General features: G+C 41.6%; 1 protein-coding gene across 1 annotated transcript; it reads right to left on the reverse strand.

Moving 5' to 3' along the window:
* Nucleotides 1-2,142: 2,142 nt before the first annotated feature.
* Nucleotides 2,143-16,789, reverse strand: PSMD6 (proteasome 26S subunit, non-ATPase 6). Its single transcript, XM_027585967.2, has 8 exons — nt 16,563-16,789; nt 15,746-15,951; nt 12,669-12,814; nt 12,199-12,418; nt 11,981-12,089; nt 7,218-7,386; nt 2,482-2,559; nt 2,143-2,355 (listed from the first exon to the last, which is right to left on the reverse strand). Exons 1-8 carry the CDS (start codon nt 16,705-16,707, stop codon nt 2,259-2,261), a joined length of 1,170 nt encoding a protein of 389 aa, XP_027441768.1. The 5' UTR covers nt 16,708-16,789; the 3' UTR covers nt 2,143-2,258.
* Nucleotides 16,790-21,445: the final 4,656 nt, after the last annotated feature.

A 21,445-nucleotide genomic window follows, 5' to 3' on the forward strand; every position in this document is an offset into this window, starting at 1 on the left:
CTCCCCGGCTCTGCAGATGAGGGGGAGAGGCTCCCAGAGATGAAGTCCTTTCTCCCTGCATCAGGCAGCTAGTGTGAGGAGAGCTGGGACCAGAATTTGGTTTTTCTGGCTTTAGTGTCAATGTCAGTGCTATTTCTCCCATACTATATGGCCTCGTTTAAAAAGAGATCTGTCGGATTCTAACTTTGTTTTCACCTCCAAACCGATACTTCCAGGCTAACAGTGTTCCCCTGGGATTTGTAACTGCATAGAATAACTTAACATGTAACAAAAGCTCCACTTTGTATTAAAAACTACATTTGCATAGTATTAAATGTGGAAAGCATGAAAATGTTGACAGTAGCTGCCCCTGCTGAGTGGGACTACAAGGCCGTCCACCTTACTTAGTATCTTGAATTTCTTTTGCAATGAGCATACATTCTTTTTCAGGGGAAAAAAAGGGAAAAAAATTGACTCCCTCACCTCAAAACTGTATTGTTTCCCTCATAAGTTATCAGCTTCTGGAGTTTTCAATTTCCCTATCTTGAACTCGGAATGGATAGCACTTGTTTCTTTTGGCTTCCCTTACCTATCACTCTCGCCTACTAATTTTAGACAGTTGGGCTGAAATAGTGAAAGAAAAATAAAATCAAGTACATTTTAAGCTAGCAGAGGAAAAAGAAAAAGTGCTTTGAGAATTCCCTGTCTAGACCAGGAGTTAGTCTAAGCCTTGAATGAAAAGCCAGACTTGCTCTGTGAGCACATCCGTCCCGGCGGTCTTAGAGGTAGGAGCCCAGGGGAAGGGCTATTTTAAGAAACTGACGTTTCAATTCTACTTTTTTCCTTTAGCATGAACTGCAAGGAGTCAATTTGCTAAGAACAGAATTCTCATTTTTAAATGAACCCAAGGAACACAGTGAGTTCTCAATGACTACACGCTGGATTTAAAATTGCTGATTTTCAGCATCATGGGTTTAGAATACTTATATTCACATTTTCCTCGAATTATAGTGATTATTGGTAAGGTTTTCTAAATAAGCATTTTTGGGGATCCAGCTGAGGATAGTCTCCTATGCTTAAGGCGTACGCAGCATGGACTAGCCTGCCCTTCACCATGGCGCCCTCAGGAGAGCGCTGTCACCCCCGCAGCACCACAGTCCCTAGTGCGTTCATGAACTGTGTCGTTGGCAATCGGGCTGTGATTTCCCAACCTTCGTTATTTCTAGTTTACGTACGTTTTTTATCATGAATGAATGTTGAATTGTATCACATATTCCATCGACTGGGAGGTTTTCTTCTCTAATGTTAATGAATCATTCCGATCGGCCCATAAGTAAAACAGCATGTAAACTACAGAAGCAAACTTCTGTCCCCTTCCTTTTACAGTACAGTGCCATTTCCCATTCTCTTTTTAACTCAGCTCTACCCAAACGGCTTTGTCGGAGTCAGCATCCAAAAAGCTTGGGGTCATCCCAGACTTTTCCTCCCCCTCCCCTCCCCCCCCCCATTCTAATCTTTCAGCGAAGTCGGCTGCCTGCCCCGTCCACATCACCATCAGGCATCCCCTCCAGTCGGTGACACGTCAAAGCCGGCCATCCCTTGGCTTATAAACCTCCAGTGACTTTCCCTCTTTCTTCGCCCAGATATTTGCATGTTCCTCCTCTATTTAAATGTCACCTTAGCAGAGGCCTTCTGTGATACCCCATGGGAGAGCTCTTCACACCGTACCTCACTCTTGTCTCCTTTATCAAGTTTTAGATTTCTTTTTTCCTAGCACTTAGCCCCATCTGACTCACCGAGCTTATAATTAAGAGAAAAACAACTTTGTTTTCCTTACTGTAGTTCTATTTGTTGGGAAAAGAACCCCTTGCCAATATCGACATAGGTTTTTTTTTTGTTGTTGTTGCTTTTAATCAATGTTTGGTGAGATTGGCGGGTTATGGTTGCCTCCTCAAAAGTACTGTTGAGGTATGGGCTACTCTAGGGCATGTACTCTTTCAAACTTCAGGAGACTGGGGTAAGACATGAAGGGTTTGTATTATCCCTAGTGATTTGAACTCAGGCACTGTAGTCTCAGATTACAGTCTCAAATGACATAAAATGACATTATTTTAACATTACTGGTACCTATCCTTAAAAGGTGTATATATTAAGAAAAGTAAATTGAAACAAACAACAATGCAGTATTTATTTTATACAGTTGAACTGGGTACATAGTAAAGTAAGCTATAAAAATTCCAAATAGTTATCTCTAAAGGAAATCCTTTGTTTACATGGTTTTACATATTAATTACTCTGGAAAGTTTCTGAACTCTGTTTAGTAGTAGATCTCCTTTCTTGATAGTTTCTTGGTACTGCCAGTTCTTGCTATCAGGCCTATAAATAAATTCAAGAAAAAAATGAATTCTTTACCAGTCACATTACTCCATAACAAGAGTCGACCTACTTTTAAAAGAATGCCCCCTTATTCTACACACAAATGACGTACAAACTTAGCAGTACCTGTTGGTCTCCACTATTTCATTTACTTTATCTATTTTGCAGTGTAGTCTCCCTGCAGCAATAAATCTGGACAGCTCCCTACAATTAAGAGGGGGGGGAAAAAGGGCATTAGAGTAGGAGCCTTATACAAAATTCTTAAAACTGCCCTAAATACACACTTCTACTGCCTCTCAAGGTAACATTCAGTGGGCTTCCTGCCTGTGCTCTTGACTATGCAGCAGCTGGGAAGATCATCGGGGGCATACTGCAGGATCATCCCAGAAGGTTAAATCACTTACTGGAATAAACAGCAAATTCATACTGAGTGTTTGTATCAAAGAATGAAATCATTCAGAAGCACGTGTTCAAAGCTTCAGAGAAAAACTTGGAGGCAGGAAAATAAGGAAATAATGAAACAAGAGCAGATGATGCTCAGGATTTTCAAAATTAAGACTGAAGAATATGCCACAATAAATAAGGATCAGGAATGCACAGCTGATATTAATCTGTTGTGAAAAAGTATTTCTGAATATCTATGTGCAGCCATAACCCAAACCTCAAAATTAAATAGGCAGAACATGCTTACACACAAATCTCAATAAGCATGAGTAATGAAACACTATCAAAGATTGTCTACCAACAAAGAGGAAAAAAGTAAATGCTTAAAAATGTACAATAGATATGTGAAGACTTTACATGGAAAGATGACTGCTTTAAAATAAAAATCTACTTGTAATAGAATTGTTAAATTTAAATAAAAATTATACGACCAGTTACTCTCCCAGATACTAAAACATCTTGATCCTAGCACATAAACAACAAAAAAGAGACTCTAAATCCTAAACAAATTTCTAACAAAAGTGCCATTTGAAATCCATGGGAAAGGGCTGCTTTGAGACAAATCCTAGAAAAAAAAACTGATAAATGTGGTTAAGTACAGAGAATGTTCACACAGGACAATACCAGCAAAACCAAGTCACGAACTAAACGACAACGTGGACAGATGTTTGCAGTATAAGCTGGGGAAAACACCGACAAATCAGACAAATGGCTCATTAAAAACAGAGGCAAAGTACATACACAAAAAAGATCAATTTTACTCATTAAAAATGCAAATTAAAGCTGTAGTGAAATGCCATCATTCTAGGGAGAACAAAGCATAATGGAATGTTGAGGAAGGTCAGAGACAAACACCATGTCTCACACTTACTGGAGAGCAGATTTGTGCTTTAAAAGTGTCGAGTATCATAACTAATTGCCCCAGGACCCACTATGCCTTCTGTACTAGTTGTGTCCAAAAAAAAAAAAATAATAATCTATGAAAAGGAACTAATTCTTAATGCTTTCTCATTCTTAATACCAAGATGAAATGTTTTTAATAAGGAAATGTACAATTTTGGAAAACCTGGTTATGAGCTTCAAAAAGCCTGAAAGACAAAAAAGTTACTGCTATTGGAAAATCTTAAGCTGGAGGTCATCCTAAACTAGCAAGCACTGTGGACAGTTACAGAGCATGCTTTATTTCTCTACTCTCCATCAAAATATATCTTGATCCAGTTGCTACAGTGTCCAGTCTTCGCCAACTGTTTGAGTTCTTTTACTGAGTGGCTTTCTACACTTGGGTTCATTTTCCAGACACTTAAATAGTTCCATCTCCACAGGGAACCCATGTGCAACTATTATCCCGGGACTGAGGTTCACAGAGAAAATCACGCAAGACCGAACAGCCTTCCTTGTCCCACCCAAAACTTGAGACGGGGGGAAACCTCTGAGAGTGGTTCTGACTTACAAAGAAGCTCCAGGCATGCACTCTGACTCAAGAATGCCCTCTCCTGAGGTGAGGACAGACTGCCCCATTCTAAGAGCCGGACTGTCCACACACCTAAGTGGACAGCGAGGCTGCTGCCCGTGCCGGCATCACCGGACTTGAGGCCTTCACGGGACCTCTGCCCAGACTACTTGAGGAGGGTCCACACAAGTTGTTAACTCCTGAGCCTGGCATTTAAAGCACTGCTTATCTCAGTTCCCGCACATACTGTCACACACTCTATCCAGTACAACTAGGCTACCGGTTTCAAAAACATGTATCTGTGCTATTTCTTCCATTGGGAAAGCACTTTTTTCCTCAGCTTCTTACAAAAAATCTTAAAAAAGCAGCGACATCCAGTCTACAGGTCCACCAGAAGGCATCTGTGGATGTGTCCATTTCTCAGGCACTTCAATCAGATACAATGACTCCTAGGTATGCTCATTCTGAAACTATGTGCATCAAGAATAATCTGGGCACAGCTTCCTTTCTGGTTACAACAACAAAATTTAACTCCAAATGTCCTCTGTTTCCATTCAAGTCCCATTCCTGCCTTTAGAGCCAAACCACTTGTCATCTCCCTCTGTGCCAATCAACACATCCCAGGATGACTCCTCTTCCCCAGCCATGGCTGTTTCTCCAAGCCCTGAGCGTGGTGGCTGATACACAGAAGGTATGCAGTAATGACAACCCGAGCATTTACTGAACAAACCACCTACCAATCAGATTTGCATCCCTTGTTTCAAACAGAAGACCTACCAACAAAGTTGTGTAACACAGTGCCTGGGTTTCTAACCTTAAACCTCTCAAAAGTAGTGTTTCCTCAAATAACGGCCCCTTCCTATTCTCCCGACAATATCTTACTGAGTCCAAGGAAGTAGAGAAGTGGAAGAATGGTATAGAATTATGTTCAACTTACCAAATCAGACCCTCCTTAAAAAAGGATTTCACCTAAAATGATTTTTATAAGGGAGGAAAAAAAGAATCTGGGAAAACCCAGATGTGAATTGGGTATCAGAAATTTAAAACAAGATCTTAGTAGGTAACAACTAGAGCTCTATACAACTTTTGCCTTTAGAGCTGGTCTGCAAACATGAAGGAAAAAAACTGAAATACCACCTGAAATGTACGTCTGGAATGCAGAGGTCATCGTAATGACTTACAAGAAGGCTGCAGTGTGTCTAAGTGACACGTTCCTGCTTTAGTTTGTCTTACCCGAAATTTCATGTGAGCCTCAAATGGCCCCTAAGTAGTGAAAGCTGTATCACCTCCAAGGCACAGTTAAGAAACTGAGGAAGGGACAGAACCAGACCAAGGCCACAGGGCTATTCGGTGGCAGAGCTAGAACAAGGAGCCAGGCCAACCCTGTTCTTCATGCACTGCTCACCACGGTAAGCCACTCGTTCCCCTGAGTCATGAGAATCACACTCGTAATGGCCATCCCCCATCCCAGCAACCAGCTCTCCTGGGCAGTGGTAACCAGACTTAAATTTCAAAAATTAGTTCAATTTCAAAATAAAACTAACCTAGGAAGACCAGCCTTCTATTTTGGTAAGGATAATTTTTAAGACACAAAACTATCACTGCCTTTTTTCTTTCAGAGGAAGAGAGTAAGGGGATTTCTGGTGGTGACTGTGCGACAGTGTAGGTTATACATAAGATTTATATCTCTGATCAAATGTAAATATGTAAAACCTCAAAGCAAGCCTATAAACAAATAGTGAGATGCATGCTAAAGTGTTTAGGGATGAAATGTACTGGTGTCTGAAACTCCGGAGTGCTTAAAAAATAGAATATGTAATAAAGCAGATACAACATGTTAATTATGGAATCAATCACTTATGGGAATTCACTGTAATTCCTTAAAATTTCCTACATTTGAAATTTTTCATAATAAATTAGGAAAATCAAACCCCTAAAAAGAGCATTTTTTTTTTCTAAATGAAATATACCATCAATGAACTTTACCAAATGACCATCTTTTTCATTTTGGGCCACTGAAAACTACCACCAGCACTTAACAGATCTGTCTTTGGGAACCACGGATCCAGATACCGTAAGGAAAGCACATACTCTGTGTACATCTTCCACACTCCACTCCCACCCCGCTAGTCCAGGCCACCGTAATAGCTGCTCCATGAGCTCCTGTATTCAACAGCCCACCAAGTCTCCCTGACCCCTCGAGGTCTGTGTAAGATAAGGTTTCATGCCTGATCACTCTCATGCTTAAAATCCTCCCAATGGCTTCCCACAGGACCTAGATTAAAACCCAAGCTCCACACCATGGCCCACCAGGCCCTGCACAAACGTACACGTGCCTGAGTCTCCCACTGCTGCCCCTCCCCCACCACTACCACTCCACTGCAGCCACATGCATCTTTTTGTTGCATTATCTCCAGAGATTCATTTCTATCTGAAATTACCTTATGTATTTATTTGCTTACTTGCTAATTCTCCCCATATAAAAAGCATCTTTTTTGAACATATTCAAGGCCATGACGACAAGGACCTTAATGCCAACCATACAGTAATGGCTTAGTATTTGATGAATCATTGATTTAAGGGCTAAAAGTCCCATCTTTAACAACTAATGTGACCAGAATTGCAGCAGCAACCAAAAACGATGAAGGCATTATCAGAGAAAATATGACCTTAATGTGAAACATGAGAGCGGCCTCTAGGAGTCATCATTAATAGCAATGTGGTCCACAAAGAAGGGACAGAATACTCCTGTCATAACACCTGGTCTGACTTAACCACTCTACAACTCAGTATCCCCAGCTGTTAATAAAAGGGGCACATCATGAAGGCAGATGACAGATGATTATTCTGATAATATTTAGAGAAAAATTATTTTTTTATAATTGAGGGAAGCAATGTAAACGGAGAAAATGTACAAGTTGAGACATTAAATAACTGAGATATGCATTAACATATTATTTATACTTACTGATCAATGAATTCCACACCAACACCAAAGGCTTCTGCCATATAGCCAAGAGTTAATGACCTATAGGATTCCAGCAGCTGGCTGTATGCATGAATTCTCATTTCTCTTACATAGTATCGATAGTGAGGAGCAAAAAGCCAGTCCTTTTTCATTTCCTGTTCCACAATAGCTGCAATGAATAAGAGGACAAATTATGAGAGCTTTTCTAAGACTGGTAAAACGTACAGAGGATATTGATCAGCAATCCACACAGATACAAATTATTTTACTAAATAACTACTATGTATCACTACTCAGAATAGTGAGGATATGGCAGTAAACCAAAAGACAAGACCCCTGCTGCCACAGAAACTAAATTTTCAAAGAGCAGAGATAAATGAATAAACAAAATACCCTTAGTAACAAATTCTGTGTTGAAAATAAAAGTGACAGGGTGACTAGGAGGTCTTCCGCTGGATTGGGGCGGACAGAGAAGACCTCTCGGAGGAGCCAGGCAAACAGCAGGAGGCACAGAGCAATGCAAATAATGCAGAAGTTGTCATCTTCATCCGTCCGTCTGTCCGTCCCCCTGCCCCATGGGAAGAGCCAGGCTCAGCCCAGAAGAGAAAAGAGGACAGATTCAGTATAAAGCAGAAGGGGGGCTGCTACAGGGATATGGAAGGTGAGCAAGACAAAAGAATGAAAAATAGACTTGTGCCTCTGGCTTTAACAAAGAAGCAAATCCCTCGAGAATTTTTGTTTTGTTTTCTGGTTTTGGAGATTTTTTTGGAGGGGTCAGGGCAAGGGAGATTCACAGTGTTCAAGTGGATTCACCTACTTTGCATCCAAGTGAAGATACCAAGAGATATTTAAGTATGGGTCTGGTGCTCACTGAAAAGTCTGGGGCTAGAAACATGAATTTGGGAATCATTGCCTTCCAGATATATTTGATGATAGAATGAAGATGGAGACGGGCAATGACCAAGCCTGAGGCAGTCACTGAGAGGTCTAACGAAGGATGAGCTTGTAGGTCAGGGGGAAACAAGGCTGTGTTATTGTTCAATTGTGGCAAGATGCAAAGGTTGCTCAACATCAAAAGAGATAAGGATGAGTAAGGCTACAGACAGTTTAGCAACACGGAAATCAATGGCCTTAAAATGAGATGATGCTCATTCTCACAGATAAAAGAAATGCATAAACATCAAGTCATTATGTTGTACAGCTTAAACTTACACAATGTTTTATGTCAGATCTCAATAAAACTGGAAAAAAAAATACAGTAAGAAAATCTATGGAAGAGAATGGGGAAGAAAAATGTTGGTCAGGATGGGTCACATTCATAAGCTGAACATAAAATATCTTCTTCTGTCATTTATGTGCCATTTAAAAGAAGACTCAAGAGTTCAATAAAAACTGTCCTTGGAAACAAACAAGAAATGAATAAAATATGAATATATTTTTCTCCTCTCAGACTGGCTAAGAGTGGAGGGGGGGAGGGGTGGTGGGGAAGGCTCTCTTCAAATGATGTAAATTGAGGGGCGCGCCTTGCTGGCTCAGACTATGCAACTCGTGATCTTGGGGCCATAAGTTTGAGCCCCATGATGGGTGCAGAGATTACTTAAAAATAAAATCTTTAAAAAAAAAATCGATGTAAATTAAGAGAAGTAGAAACTGCGAAACTATACATTAATCAGCACAGGGAATATAGTCAGTAATGTATTAACTTTGTATGGTAACACATGGTAACCAGATTTATATGGGTCATTTTAAAATGTATATAAACATCAAATCACTATGTTGTACATCTGAAACTGACATTGTATCTCAGTTATACTTCAGTAAAAAAAATTACGTAAATATAAATTGGCACATTTCTGGAGAGCAACAGTGATCAAGATGTAATGTATTTTCACTTTGTAAAATTCACTTTCTTGGATTTTTTTTTTTTAATGAAGCGGAAGTAGAAAAGATGAATTATAAGAGAATGTTCAAAACAAAGTTGCTCACAACAGAAGAAAACTGTAAACACCGTGATTTTTTTTTATCAGTAGAGGATAAATTATGGCACATCCAACACACTGAAATAGAAGGTCTTCTAAAAGTATAACTAGAAGCTCCAAGGAGCTCCACCTGTTTGATTTGCCATTACATCCGCAGTGTCTGATACATGACAACTACTTAAAAATACTTACTGACTCAATGACCAACTATTTTTATAGAGTCATGAAAAGATATTCACATTATATCGTGAAGAGAAAAAAAGCCACTTAGAAAACAGCACATAAAAGACACCCACATATGTTTAATGGTGTTACGTGCTTGTATCTCTGGATACAAATGTCCCTGAAAGACACACTTGAAACTTGATAGTGGCAGTCACCTCTAGAGAACGGACTCTGACAGGTTAGGGAGAGCCTTTTTCTTCTTCATATGACAGTGAAATTTTTCCATGGGTATGTATAACCCTGGGTTTTTGGTATATTGTTTTCCATTTCTTAAAGTACATTTAAATGAACAAAAAGTTTGGAAAGATACATAAAATCTTAAAATGGTTATCTCTGGAAGAATTTTGTGAGTGAACATGTGTATGGATTTGGGAACAGGGCTTTCTCTATTTTTATTTTAAAAACAATTGGGTATTACCTAGGATAGGATGCAGTTTCCTTTTTCAAATGAAATATTTTAAAGTACATACACTATGAATATTCAGGGAAGCAAACAGGTTCACAAAACCAAATAAATCCTACATCTCAGTACACTAGAGAGAATAAAGCATATAAATAATGATGACTATCATCAAAGAAAATTTAACTATCCTGTTTTCTGCATTTAAAATATCTGGGAGGGGCGCCTGGGTGGCTCAGTCGTTAGGCGTTTGCCTTAAGCTCAGGTCGATCGAGCCCCACATCGGGCTCCATGCTCAGCGGGAAGCCTGCTTCTCCCTCTCCCACTCCCCCTGCTTGTGTTCCCTCTCTCGCTGTGTCTCTGTCAAATAAATAAAATCTTTAAAAAAAATAAAATATCTGGGAAATGTATACATTTGGTAGAGATAAGTTTCACCCACAGTGTTCAAATAAAAGATTGCTGTTAGGAATGGGGACAGGAGGAAAAGATTAGTATCTAAACAATTCAGAGGTTTCCCAAAGCCATGAATTTCATTTTTTTCTCACTTTCCTCTTAAATTAATTAACGCAACAGATGTGCACAGAGCATGCAATAATGTACAGGCAATGTACTGGTGTCAAGTTCCTTACAAAGATAAAAAAAACAAAAAACAACCTGCTCCTGATAATTCCAGTTAGTAGAAGGAACAAACAGAAAGAATCACAAAATAACATACTATTTTAATTAGCGATGGGGCATATGACCACAAAGCACACAAAAGAGGTTCAACATCAGAGATCAGAGAAATGCCAATCAAAACCACCAGATACCACTTACACACCCACTAAGAAGCCTATAGTCAAAAAGACACAATAACAAGTACGGGATGTGAGGAGACTGAAACACACACACACACTGCTGGTGGGGATGCAAAATTGTGTAACTGCTTTGGAAAACAGCTTAGCAATTCCTCAAAAAGTTAATCGAAGCGTCACTGTATGACCCAGCAGCTCCACTACTAAATACACACACACAACCACACCACCCGAGAAGTGAAACCATAGGTCTATACAAAATGTAGACAAATGTTCCTTACAGCCAAAAAGGGGAGACAACCCAGACGTCCATCAACGGATGAAGGGATTGTAAAAATGTGGTATTTCCGTATAATGGAGTATCATTCAGCCATAAAACGAAATGGAGCACTGACACATGCCACAGCACGGATGACCCATGAAAGGATGGTGTTAGAGAAAAGGAACCAGGCACAGAGTGCCACACAGATATGATGCCATTCACATGAAACGTGAGAGTAAGAACACACAAATCTACAGAGATAGATCAGTGGTAGCTGGGAGAGGAACAGGAAGTGACTGCTTAATGGGAACAGACTTCCTTTTGCAGTGAAGACGTTCAGGAATTAGTGATGATAATGACACAACCCTGTCAAGATAATAAGGCCACCACATTTTAAACTGGTCAATTTTATGATATTTATATATCAAGTAAAAAAGGGGGCATAAAATGAGAGCTCCCCAGGAAGGTAGGGAAAGGATTCATTCTGAGTGAAGAAGGGAAAGGCCCCACATTTGAACAATAATTCTGCAATACGATCTTGTGTGCAAACGCACCTGTATATACATTTGAGAAACTAAGGCCAGGCAGGTAACTTGTCATACCCCAAGGGCCCTCGTTCCCACATTACATAGGGCAAATAGTATGAATTCTTATGAAGCAGCCTAACTTTTATGCATGGAGAAAGCACTCCATAAACACTGGGCCAAAACCCACTTCAAAAATAGACCAAGCATTGGGGAGCCTGGGGGGGCTCAGTCGGTTAAGCGTCTGTCTCTTGATTTCGGCTCAGGTCGTGATGTCAGGGTGGTCGGATGGAGCCCCGCATGTGATTCTCTCTCCCTCTTCCTCTGCCCTTACCCCCTGCTCTCTCTCACTCTGACATAAATACATCTTTAAAAAAATTTTTCTCAACAAACCTTTAACAGTGTAAACATCAATCTTACCTCTGCTACTCCCCCCCCCCCCTTTTTGGGGCCAAAAAATGGAGCAACACTAATCAAGGACCTGCAGCAAAGACCTGCACAGTCTGTCACATCTTAGTTATCTGCACACAGGATCAGGATTAAGACAAAGACCACTGAAATGAGCAGCTCTCTCCTTACCTAAGGACTGGAAGAAAACGGAGTACCGACACTCATAGAGTGAAAACAGGTACTGCCGGACCGCTGGAAGGCTATGAAGCACCTCGAGGATCTCGGCTCCTTTAATCACCTACAAATGAAAACACAAAAGAACACACAAATGTATGCTTTAAGGTGTATTCAGGTTAGAAAAGTGTGGAGTGATTTCTAAATATGAGTATTAAAGATTCGGGCATTACCTTTTCCCTGAGATCTGGTCTTTCTAAGGCAATCATGCTGACATAGACAGTGTAAGTCACAAAGGTCTTATAATCCATAAGTTCATAGGATGTGAATGTTGACACTGTGTCAAGGAAGAGTTCAGCTGCCTGTTTGAAATCACGAATAGCCACACAATAAAGACCTTGATAGACCTTTAGGCGGTTTCTCCTGTCCCAGTCTCCTCCTTCCTCTATTAAGCTATAAATAAAAAATAAAATAAGGTCACAATCTGGAAACGGACAAGGCCACTTTTTGTAAGTGTTGTGTTCTTTTCAAACAGAAAACAATTTGAATCAGAAGGCGATATTTAAAGAAAATATTTTACTAAAAAGCACATCAATTATTTGACCTAATTTACTAGTTGTAAATAAAATAGGTACATTTCTTACATCGGTTTCTTATTTATAGCATAATTTACAGGGAATATATCACCATCATTAAAAAGTACCTTTTGGCCTTCTCTGTGTTTCGTGTGATGAGATCATTATCCATATAAAATAATCCAATCCTAAGAAGATAGAACACAATGTCCAGTCGGTGACCCAAGGCCACAGTTTTGTCATATGTCTTGCGAAAGGCTGTCAGAGCACCCTCCTGTCAAGAGAACCAAGGCAACAGGTGAGGAAGGTTCAAAGTTTCAAATGCTACCAGCTGTCTGGAATTCTCGTAACGAGGGGTAGAGGGGACAGGTAGGGATGAGGTACCCACGGACTGGCAGCTGGTGAAGCTGGGTGATAACCGCATGCGGAGGGGTTCATCATACTTTTCTCTCCACTTGTATAATGTATAAAAAACACATCAGATATGCCTAAGCATATACTTAACAGTCTAAAAAATGATGTAAGAACATTCACAATTTATTCTCAATTGTTTCAACATTCTTTGTTGTACATAGTCAGCATTTTTTCCCACGTTCCTGTAAATTATCACACTACTTTAAGGGTAACGGAAGCTTTACCTTAGTCACTGACCATGAGAATACAAAGGAGTATTTAAATATGTAAGTAAGTCTGTGTCAAAATATCGTGGAATAAAATGTTTCTACTGCTTTAAAGACACAAACATGAATAAAATCATTTGTCTATACGTGGTAATTCTTAGTCTGTGTCTGGGTTTATGTAATTTTAAGTTACACAAGTTAATAACGGGCTAGTAAGACAGTAATGGGCACACCTGGCACTCAGATCTTGGTTTCTAAATACAACCCCCTGCCCCCCACAAGCTAAAAGAAACCAAGGATCCTTGGAGAAATGGATGATTCCAGGTTTGGAGAGTAAAAATAACAGGTGAGCCTGTAACAGCTTGTTGTATGAGAAAATAAGGAAGACCAAGGAGATGTCAAACAAAGATGATTTCTTGAAGGAGCTTCCACTAACATGCCTGTAACAAGACGAGTACCATAGAGAGTAATGACTGTGATCAATGGTAACACAGGGAATAATAAAAATCCAGTAACAGTTAATAATATATTTAAAATGAAAGTAAACAGGAAAGGAAAAAAAAAAGTTTTTAGAAAAATGCTACTTAATAAACATGGAAAATGACATGAGCACATCACCAATTTATAACTCCTGATATTGACTCGAGCACGTTCTTGTTGAAATTCTTCAAATCCAGAATCAAAAGCTTTAAGTTTCTCATTCACATCTAATAACGTATCCTCTTTAAAACCAAACCACATCACACAACTGATAAAACCAAACAAACTGTTGGCTATTTTTTTTAAAGAATACTTATTCATTTGAGAGAGAGAGAAAGCGCGCGCACTCACGGAAAGAGGGACAGAGGGAGAGAACCCTCAAGCAGACTCCGTGCTGAGTGCGAAGCCCGTCGTCGTGGGGCTGGATCTCAGGACCCTCAGATCATGACCGAAGCTGAAATCAAGAGTCCAACGCTCAACCAACTAAATCACTCAGGCACCCCCTATTAGCTATTTTTAAATTGTTCTGTATTTCCCAAATTTTTACAATGACCCAATCTTGTATTTACAATAAGAAAAATCTTGTTTTAAACCTAAAATGGGATGCCTGGGTGGCTCAGTCAGTTGAGGGTCTGCCTTTGGCTCAGGTCATGATCCCAGGGCCCCGCATCGGGCTCCTTGCTCAGTGGGGAGCCTGCTTCTCCCTCTGCCTGCCGCTCCCCGCTTGTGCGCTCGCTCGTGCTCTCTCTGGCAAATAAAATCTTTAAAAAAACAAACCTAAAATAATAATAGTTCTTATCACTAACATTTGAGCCCTCTGCCCCTATCTTTAATCCTCATTAAGCAGGAACTGTTGTTACCATATTTTACAGATGAGGAAATGGAGGGTCCAGTAAATGGTATTACTGAAACCAGAACTTTAACCCAGGCAATCTGATCCAAGAAACCATACTAATACTTTTTTATACTGATGCCATGACATCTGTCATGTAAATACTTCAGGTGCATATGCACTGCTTAAAATTAATGACATTCAAAGCCCATCCTCCTAACCACTATTAACACAACTGCTAAATTAAATTCAAAAGATGTAATACCTGTGGACATCGGTCTCATGCAGAGATAAGAAAGTATCGATCAGGTTGGCCACTACGTGGAAGAAATGACCACATATATTAAGACAAAAATCCTTCCTTGTCCCAGCAATTTCATTTCCCAGAACATACCCTAGAGAACATTAGCATATATCCACAAGGAGGCACAGTGAGGCAGGTTTTTACATCAGCCGCTTGTACTAGCAAGAACAGCTGAAAACATCCATGTCCATCAACAGCTGAAGAGCTAAGTAAACTTTAGCACAGCCTTACAATGGACTAGCTAGCAGTTAACCAGAATACGTATCCCGTTTATATACATTAACATGGAAAGGTCACGATGCAATGCTGAATGAAAAAGTAAACAGGACAGCATGATTTCACTGTAGTCCCACTTATTAAAAAAAACAACACAAAAAAACAAAAACAACCTTTTTTAGTATTTCATTTTTTTTTTTAATCTCTACATGGGGCTCAAATTCACGACCCCGAGACCAAGGGTCACGCGCTCCACTGACAGCCAGGTAGGTGGCCCCCAAAATCAATTTTTTAAAATATAATACTATCTAATTTACGTGCCTGTAAATATACAATGAAACAACTCAAAATGGTCACCTTTGAGAAGATAGGGAATGAAGAAAAATCAAATAGAACTTCAGCATTAACTAACGTTCAGTTTCTTATAAGCAGACTATTACTTGTATAAGTTTTTAAATTCAACAGAACCAGTGCTTTCCAACCAACGTGAGAAAAGTGCACTACTGAGAATGATCCCAATTTTGTAAGAGCAGTAAACCAACAAATCTCTGCAAGAGCCCTTAGGTTTTTATTGGCGTGGACAAAGGGAAGAACACACACACACCTGGCTGGACAGGGGATAGAAAACTTTTTCTGGACTTATTTTTGTGCTGATTCGCTAGGCCAGGTAAACACATTACCTTTGCGCTTGTTTTTTAAAAGGCAGTGAATTTGTGAAATAGTGCCTCTCTGCGGGGGACCGTCTCCACCCACCTTGTCGCCTATCCGGCACAGGTACTCGGCCTTGGCCATCATGGCATCCCGGATTTCGCTCTCTCCCAGATTCTTCTCTGCATCTTCCAGCTCCTCGTCCAAACGTTTCAACTCTTCCTCGTTCGCCTTTTTCATTTTATTGAGCAGGTCCGTGTCCATCTGCCAGTCGAGGGATTTGCACAAGGCTTCGTAATAAGGAGCCATGTCTAAGAGCCAAAAAGAGGGACAAGACTTAGAAGCCGGCGCCCCTGGTAACCTCAAAGTCAGTGTCCACCCCCTTCTCACACACACACTCGGTGTCCACCCCCTTCTCACACACACCCCCACACCCCCCGTCGGCTCATCCACCACTCTCCCCGCCGTGACCAGGAAGGCATGGGACAGAAGATCCTGGCAAAGGGCTTGGCAAAACGTAAACGTCTGCTGCCGAGAGACTGCTTAGACGCATCCTCAGACGTCTACGTTCAAGTCCACACAGCCCAGGGGCACCGACCCCACTCTAGCCCATCATGCGGACAGCTGACCTCTCCTACGGGGCTGCGCCAGCCCGGGCCCGGACGCTAAGAACAGCAAGTCCTGAGCCTCTCTTCTGTGCCTGGCTCGGAGCTCGATCCCTCGGCATATCCCCCCAAAGCTGCTTTCAGAGGAGAAGGGCCCCCACGCATGCAGACATCCCCCCCCAACCGAGAGCAAGGCTGGAGGGCCCCGAGGGCACCCCCCCAAGCCCAGAGCCCCTTCGGGGAAAATGCCAGCAGGCTCCGGGGCGCGGGGCCAGCCCAGGCCTAGGCCGCTGACTCGGCGCTCGCGCGGGCCTCACTGTTATCCCGGACGGCCGCCATCAGCTCGTCGCGCACGGCCGCGTCCCCGCGGTGCTCGGGCAGGCTGAGCAGGAAGCGCAGCTGCGCGATGCGCAGGTCGGGGTTCTTGGGCAGACCCTCCTCCTCTAGGTTCTCCAGCGGCATCTCGGCGGCGGGGGTAGCACCTGACGGCGGACGGCAACTCGGCGCGGACCCGCGGCGGCTGCGGCAGCGGAAGCGGGAGGAGTCAGCGAGGGCGCCCGGCTGCCTCCGGCCCGGCTTTCCGGTCCCGGGCCAGCCTCCGCCAGCAGCGCCCTCTGCTGTACAGGCTTCGGAACACCTCACCCGGCTTGAGCGCCGGCGCCCCCGTGTGGTCACGAACGGCTTTCCCTCGCTCCTGGCCGCGACAGACAGTCCCAGGATACATGCCGCCCAACTCGGAAGATCCATTTTCCGAAACTCTCCCTCCCTCCCTTTTTAGCTAGTCTACTTTTCATCCTGTTCGTAACTGACAGGAGCTGGCAAGCATTTGAAATTTTTGAAAATATCGTCATCCCATCACCATCACCAACAATAAAGGCAGACTCTAAAATTTGTGGAGTCCTTCCTCGCTGCCTGAGCAAGATTGTGTATCAGCTATTTAGCAATGCGGAAATAAAAACCTCTGGGCACAGGTCTAAATCCCATGTTCTTTCCGCCAGTCTAAGAAAATGCCACATTAATATTTTGTTTATGCATAATTTAAATCATCGCATGCCTGCATTTTCAGCCTTTTTGTTCTTGTAACTACAGTCTTCAGACTTGGTAATGGTCACGGGAAATTCCATCCAGTGAATTTGCCATAATTTACTTTTACTCTTCCTTCCGTTACAAGTCCCTTTCGGTCGTCCAGAGTTGTTCTTTTCTTAATATAAAACCTGAGATGAACATCACAGGTCATTTGATATTTTAGTCCCCCCCCCCCAAGCATAAATTCCCATGCAGGATTAATAGACAAAAGGTAGGAATGTTCTGTGAGTTTTAAATATTTAATGTCACATGGTTTTCCAAAAGAACTGAACCAGTTTATACAGCCAGTGAAACATTTGGGACTGCTACATTTGTGCCAGCAGTAAGCATTATACCACACATTTTTTATGATTTGCTTGTTTCAGTAAAAATAAGCATTGGAAGACACCTCAAAGGATAATAAAGAACATAGAAAAACATTGAGGACTCCATCATGTTAAACTTTTGGGGAAGAACTTTCTAGCCATCTTTCATTCATTGATTCAACAGATTTATTACGTGGTTGCAAAGTACTAGGGTTGGTTCCAGGCGCTGGTGACACAGCAGTGAAGAACACAAGACTTTGTCCTTGTGGAACTGACATTCTAGAGACACTTAGCTTCACTGACAGGTACCTTGATATATTAATAGGATCATTCTATACCTGTACCTGATAAACTGTTCTGTTCCATCCACCTTTCCATGCCAGTAAATATGGACTGACATTATCACCTCTAATGACCACATAGGATTCCATTGTTTTATGGGCCAACTTTTGTCCCATCAATCCTTAATTGCTATCAATTTGGGTAATGATTATGTCTTCAGTCTCATAAATACCAAAGTGTTGATCATCTATGTGCATATATTTTCACATTTATACAATCATTTCTTTTTTAAGATTTATTTACTTGAGAGAGAAAGAAAGAAAGAGAGCTGGGGGAGGGGCAGAGGGAGAGGGGGAGAGAGAATCCTCAAGCAGACTCCCTGCTGAGAGCAGAGCCCAATATGGGGCTCAATCCCAGGACCCTGAGATCATGACCTGAGCCAAGATCAAGAGTTGGCCACTTAACTGACTGAGCCACCCAGGTGCCCCTCTATAGTCACTTAACCCACATCCCTACAAGTGTAATTTCTAAATAAGAGGGTCTAAGCACTTTGTATTTTGACATATTACATAGGGATTATATAAATTATTTTTCCAAAAAATGAAATAGCAATTTATATTCCCACCAATATTTAAAAAAAGGATCTGTTTTCCTCTTTGCCAATACACTTTTATCAACCATTTTAAGCTTTGACAGTTATAGCAATGTTGCTTTCTTTTACATTTATTATTATAAGGTTGAATTCTTTTCACATATCTACTATGTATATTTCCTCTTATGAAATGCCTGTTTTACTTTGTCAATTCTCCTACAGAATTTTGTTAATTTGTAAGCACTCTTCACATCTTAAGGATACTAATTGCCTGTCAAATGTTGCAAATTTCTTCCCAGTTATTTTTTTTTACATTTTAATAAATTTTTTAACACAAATATTCAATATTTATATAGTTAATTTTATCAATCTTTTCCTTTATGGTCTTTGTTCTCACCATCACATCCTAGTAAGATCCTACTCACACTTGATTTGAAAATTATTAACCCACGTTTCCTCTTTTTTTTTTCTTTTCTTTCTTTCAGTGCTTTAATCTTTGATCCATCCGGAATAGATGTCTAAAGAATATGGTATGTCATATTTAAAATATTTCTACAATTTGCTCTGTAAAAAAAGTATATATATACATATGCATATACTATAACCATATTTTTTTAATCCAGAACCCATTACTTGACATAAGATTTGACAGCAAAGAATATTTGCAATTAGCTTTATCTTAATGAAACAAGCTTGTTCTCAAATGCCTACCCTCCTGCTTATGTAACCCGAAGGAGTGGCAGTTCTGTGTCACATGACCCAGAGCTGATTAGACCAAGTGAAGCAAAAGGAAAACAACTAATTGTCTGGTTGGCAGTTCATGACTAATCTGGCTTGTCTTGACTAGATGAGCTGGTTGGGTGAATTGTTTTCTTCAGAATTTGAACTAGGAAACTCCCTGGTTCTCCTCAGAAGGAAGCAGTCCAGGAAAGCCAATACCTGAATAATAATTCTAGAAGAATAATTCTAGAACGTTAATTCTAGAAGGAATAGAGAGACCTGAGAAGGCAGACATCCTAGAACTAAAGGACATGGCATTTCTAGTTTGAAAGAATCCATTGTATACTCAGCAATGCATTTTTTTTTTTTTTTAAAGATACCTCATTGTGAAAACTTAGAACACGGGGTACAAGGAGACAATTTGCAAGATTTTTAAAGAGAAGAAATAAGGTCACTTAGGCAAGAATAAGAATCAGAATGAAAGGTATCTCCTGAAATACAACACTGGGGACCAGAAATTAATGGAACAAGGCCTTCAAAAAAAGATCAAAGTAAAATGGTTTCCAACCTAGAACTCCACACTCAACTTTTATTCTGCAATGAATATGGGCATTTTAAGACCTGCAACGTCTCAAAACCGACCTCCCATGCACCTGTCCTCAGGAAGGACGTTGCAGAGGATGAACTGTCCCTAGAAAACAGGGAATTCCACTCAAGAGAGGAGCTATCTCTGGGATCTCGGGACAACAACCTTGCAGGTGACCTGGAGGGCTGCCCATCAGAAGTGCAGCCAAAGTGGGTTCTCTTTGAGAAGTCACTCTCTCTCTCTCTCTCTCTCTGTCTCACACACACACACACACTCACTCTCTCTCTCTCTCAGTCCACAAGGAGCTCTTACTCTAACTCCGAAATCTATGCAGAAGCTGACCTCTTTCTACCAACCCTATTGCTTACACTCTGGCCCCGCCCGCCGTCATTCTAGTCTGAATCACGGGTGTTCTCCTCATGGGTCTCCCTGCTTCCCCCCTTGTGGTCTTCTTAAACAAGCAACCAGGAAGGCATCATCCTTTCAAAATTTAAGTTCCCCATTTTGCTTGTGAAATCAAGCCCTTGCAGTGGCCCCCAAGGCCGTAAAAGACAACATTACCCAACGTCTCTGCTTTGCGCCCCCCACATTTCCCTTCACTCACCCTGCCGCCCGCCTCGGCTCCAGGCCCCTGCCCGCACCTACCAGGCATCTTCTCCTGGAAGGCCCTTGGCCCTGACCACTCCCTCTGCCTGGAAGGTGCTACCCCAAGACACCGTCCTTCCCTTCAAGGCTACTCAGATGTCACCTCTCAGAGGGGCCAGCCCCACTTATTTAGAATTCCATTACATCTCCCTGCCTGCCCTTCCAATCCATTTTACCAAGCTCAATTTCCCCCCCAATAAAATTCTTCTAAAGTACTATTTTTTATTATCCTTATTGCTTATTTCTGTCTCCCCAACTCCAGGGTAAACTCCAGGAGAGCACGGATTCTGTCATGGGCACGGTCACGGCCAGTGCCTCGAACAGAGCCTGGCACCTAGCAGGTACCCACAGAGGCTTCCTGAGTGAATGAACGAGTGAATGGGGTGGGGCTCCAGACGGGCGTCTCCAGGAAGAACAACAAACAGGTCAAATACGTGAGTTTGAAAGTTCTGAGAACATTGATACTCTTGCCCATGAGTTCAGGGGTGAGGCAGTTACAGGAGTTTGGAAAACTATGCCAAAAAACACAAAACAAATATGAATTCCAGCTATACCAAAGTTGTACCAGAAAGCAAGTGTAACTCTACAATCCTTCATGGACTCCCTTGTGAGCGACATTTTTGTAGTTATAAAAACGTAAATGCTAGGCAAGAATGGAAACGAAGCTATGACAGAAAGATTGGAAGAATGGGGGGGGTGCTGATGAAGGTGGGACCGGCAGTTTGGGGTGGAAGCAGATTGCACGAACTTCTCTGCCGTTCTTGTCCAATTTTTCTTTCTTCAGCCTGATAAAGGAACTTCCAACTACTTCCATTTTGACCTCCGGCAGTACTTTGTGATAGATTGTGTTCTTCTTTCCAGCTTATCTCTTCGCTCAGGCAAAAGACCCGGAGGGCAAAGCATCCTGTGATGGGAACCTCAACTACACCCCCCCCCAGAAATAGGGACAGCCCTGGCGTCAGGAGGACCCCCCATGATGGACTC

Source organism: Zalophus californianus, chromosome 1, assembly GCF_009762305.2.
Source record: "Zalophus californianus isolate mZalCal1 chromosome 1, mZalCal1.pri.v2, whole genome shotgun sequence".
Classification (NCBI taxonomy): domain Eukaryota; kingdom Metazoa; phylum Chordata; class Mammalia; order Carnivora; family Otariidae; genus Zalophus; species Zalophus californianus.

Coding starts and splice junctions, on each gene's coding strand:
- PSMD6 (XM_027585967.2), bottom strand. CDS start 16,707: ATGCCGCTGGAGAACCTAGAGGAGGAGGGTCTGCCCAAGAACCCCGAC. Junction 12,419..12,668: donor AACACAGAGAAGGCCAAAAG/GTACTTTTTAAT, acceptor TTTTATTTATAG/CTTAATAGAGGAAGGAGGAG. Junction 12,090..12,198: donor GACCAGATCTCAGGGAAAAG/GTAATGCCCGAA, acceptor TTTCATTTGTAG/GTGATTAAAGGAGCCGAGAT.